Here is a 3,638-nt window from a genome sequence, read left to right as displayed (position 1 = left end):
CAGATGTGTTTTCTAAATATTTACGACCACTGAACATTGTATTTCCATTTTCTATATTTTGAACAAGGAATTTAAAAGGGAAGAGAACCCAGCAGGCCTCCACTGCAAAAGAAATGGGCTTGTTTCCATCTCATGGAGCGAATTGCCCTTTTCCTCCTCAAATTGGCTACTGTCCCGTGTCCTCAGCTGGATCCTGCTGCTGTGGGGATGGTTTTCCTCCCTGGCTGCAGGATGAGGCTGCTGGGTGCTGGGTTATCCAAGCACCCCACAATCATCCCACACCCAGGTACCCATATCCTGCATCCCGGCAGGATGGATGCTGAGCATCCTTGGTACCCAGCTCCTTTCCCATCTCCTGCAGACCCCCAAAAGCTCAGCCCATCCCCCAGATGAGCTGTGTCCCCCCTCAGCACCCCCAGAGCCACCGGGAGCAAGGGGTGCCCCGGGGCGCTGCACGGTGTTACCTTCCCTTTTAAATACCCAGCCCTGTCTCCATCCATCCCTGCTGCCTTCCCAGCCTTCCTCCCGGGTCTCTCCTCCTCCTCCTCCTTGCCCACACGCACCCTCCAGCCCCTCTTTCTCTCCGGTTTTCTTTGGGCCAACACAACCCAACATCCCTCGCCGTGTCCCACCTCCATCCATCGCCTTCCCTGCATGTTATCCGGGACTTTGCCATGTTATAGAGTGACTTTTTAAGACTGAACTGCAGCCGGGTTACAGACACCAGCCAGCAACTCCCCCCGTGGCCACCCCGCTCGGTGGCTGGCCACAGCCTTTCCATTGAAAACCAAACAAAAAAACTAACAAACAAACAAACAAACAAAAATTAAAAGCTAAAGAGACCGAATTTAAAAAATAATTTAAAAAAATTCTAAGCAGAGCAAACGGGATTAGCCGAGGGGTCTGGATCGCCGTACTAAAGAGTCCTTGTCTTTTTCCCATTCTGCCCTCCAAATGTGGAGATTATTGTTTTCTTTTTTTATTATTGCATTCCTGTCACTGCCAATTCCAAAGGTAGGTATTTCGTCCACCTCTGCACGTTCACTTCTGCAGATGAGCCTGTTGAAAAGCACCGTAGCTTGATTTAATGTTATTTTCTCTTTCTTTCTGACTTTCTTTCCCTTTCTTTCTCGCTCTCCTTCTCTGTCTCTCTTTCATTTTGTCTCTTTTTGGTGGCTATATATGATTTTTTTTGTTTTTGATTTGTATGGTTTTCCCCAGTTAGCTGCAAAGCCATGCTCTTCTCTTACGTTCTTATTTTATATATATTTTTTTGCCCTGTCCACGTAATATTTTTTTCTTTCTTCCCCCCCTTTTCTCTTCCCCGTCTCCTCGTGCTGTCGGTAGAATGCATTTCTGTGTCTTTCAGCCCTCCGAATTTGTGTTCGTTTCCATGCAGGGGCTGCTCCCTTTGAGTCCCACCTTAGTGGCCCAGTAACGAAGGCAAACGTAATTAGTGAGAAATAGAGGCAGTGGCCAGGGGTGGGAGTGGGCACAGGGGGGGTTTGGGTTGAATGGATGGGGCAAAACCTGAGAAATTTGGGGAGATGTGTGGGTTTAACCCCTCTTTGGGTCGTGATGGGGGGAAAATAACCCAACTCAGGAAAAATACTGGGAGGCTGCAATGGGGAAAGGTTGAAATCTTCATCTGTGGAGAGGCAGGTCCAGGGCATCGCATTCCCCAGGAGCAGGGGATGGCATCCCAGCCCTGGATGTCCCATCCCCACAAGTGCCCAGTGTGTGTTTTCCCTTTTGGGCTGGGTCTTTGCCGATTTGGGTTTATTTGGGATGCTTTTACTGTCGTTGCCTTCCTGCACGCCTGGGCAGGAGACTGCAGGGTTTGGGTGGGAGCCCCACACCCCACAGCATGGCCAACTGGCACCAAAATGCTGCCCTGGGAAAGAGGAAAGCCCTTTCTTTCTCTCTTCATCTTCCTCTTCTTCTACTTCATCTTCTCTGCTTTTGTTTTCCTCTGCTGGGACACGGGGCTGGGAAAGGGCTCAGCTGAACTCCCCCTGTTCTTTTCCCCCTCACTGCAGCCATTGCAACAGCAACAGATTTTTAACAAAAAATCCAAATCCTCTCATTTTGGCTCCAGCTTGCTGCTCTGTGGCTGGAGGGGTTGTCTTATCCATGGGGACAAGGAGGTGGGGTGTGGAGCAATCTGGGATGCTCAGGGATGCAAATGGTCTTGTGACCCTTTTGCAGCATCTTTGTGGTGGTCCCCAGAATCCCACCCCTTCGCCCTTCCTGCTTGTTTTTGGGGGAGAAAAGTGGTGTCTAGGACACAGTGTAGAGAGAACCTCATCCTCGAGGATTCACCAGAAGTATTTGGGGCATGGGGATGGCAAAGAATTGAGGTCAGTGGCCCTGGGTGTGGTGGCACAATCCTGGCACCACCCCAATCCCCCTGAACCCTCTTTAATCCCCTCGGCTGGACTCCCTGTGCAGGATTCAGCCTTCCAGGGATACTCAGGGACCTGGTGTTGGGCTGTGGCTGGGGAAAGGAGACCCTAAAGCCAGGGGTTGGCCAGCTTGGTCAGGACTGGTGGTGCAGGAGCTGTTTCCACCCATCTTTTTGGTCTAGTGATGTTTGCAAAGATGGGGAAAACACCCAGGCAGCATTTGTGGCTTGGAGGATCTCGGATATTTGGGGGCCCCAGAGCCAGACAAAACCCCCTCAGCTCTTGGTGAGAGCCTGGCTCGGGGCTTGGCCACGGTGGTGGCCCAGGGTTTTCCCTCCCTGTAGGAGAAGTGAGTTGGTTTGTTTTATTTCTCCTCTCTCTGGCTCTGTCTCTGTCTCTCCTCCTTCTCTCGCTCTTTCTTTCTCTCTTGCATTTTTGTGAATCTAATGATGCACTTATATTGCCCCGCTTTTCCCTTCTCTTCATACCTTACCTACTAAAGGAGGAAATGCCACTTTTTTGGTAAGTGGATGTTAACCAAGAGGGACTTAAAAAAAAAAAAAAGCATATAATGGAAAAAAAATAAAAAAAAAAAGGAAGCAGAAAGCAAAGTCTGTGTTGAGTGCTGATGAGGACTTAGCAGTTCCCTGCAGAGTCACAGCTAACAGCTCAATGCGTGTCCCAGGAAGAGCTCAGAGACATTCGTTTATCTCAGTAACGAGGACATTTGTGAAGTTTTGCTTTGTTTTTTATTTATTTATTTTTATTTATTTAGTATTTTTTTTTATTTGATTTGATTTGGATGGTTTTTCTTCTTTCTTTTTTTTCTGTTGGTTTCTTTTTTTGCCTTCTCGTCCCCGGCCCCCCCTCCCCTGCCTTGCCCTCCATTGTCGCTCTGTGCCGTTTTTTCCTCGTTTCTGGATTTGTTTTAAGCCGAAAGCCGTACTATCGATAAAAAACTACACGTATCGGAACATATATCTCTATATATGTGCATGCCTCTGTGTGAGCAGACCCCATCACCTCCAGCCCTCTTTGGTTCGACCCCTTCCCCTCGGCTCAGTCTGATTTACTCTCCCCCACCGCCCCTCTTCCCTCCTCTCATCTTTTCTTTTCCCTGCCCCCATTTTCCTCCCTTCGTTTGGGTTTTACCCCTCTTTTCCCTCCCCCTTTCTTGGTGGGGGCGGGCGGGCACCAGGGTTTGCTTTATCCCTTCTCCAGGTGTTTTTTTTT

At 49.3% G+C, this 3,638-nt stretch overlaps 1 protein-coding gene across 1 annotated transcript in view; it reads left to right on the top strand.

Moving 5' to 3' along the window:
* SRRM3 (serine/arginine repetitive matrix 3) overlaps nucleotides 1–3,638 on the top strand; it is a 19,312-nt gene that overhangs the window by 11,291 nt on the left and 4,383 nt on the right. The window contains exon 9 of the mRNA XM_029961260.1: nucleotides 1,400–1,434. Within this exon, the coding sequence (XP_029817120.1) occupies nucleotides 1,400–1,434 (35 nt within the window). The remainder of the gene's footprint in view (nucleotides 1–1,399; nucleotides 1,435–3,638) is intronic.

Source organism: Manacus vitellinus, unplaced genomic scaffold (assembly GCF_001715985.3).
Source record: "Manacus vitellinus isolate BGI_N305 unplaced genomic scaffold, ASM171598v3 scaffold_32_pilon, whole genome shotgun sequence".
Lineage (NCBI taxonomy): Eukaryota > Metazoa > Chordata > Aves > Passeriformes > Pipridae > Manacus > Manacus vitellinus.
This window is presented reverse-complemented; position numbering and strand designations above follow the sequence as displayed.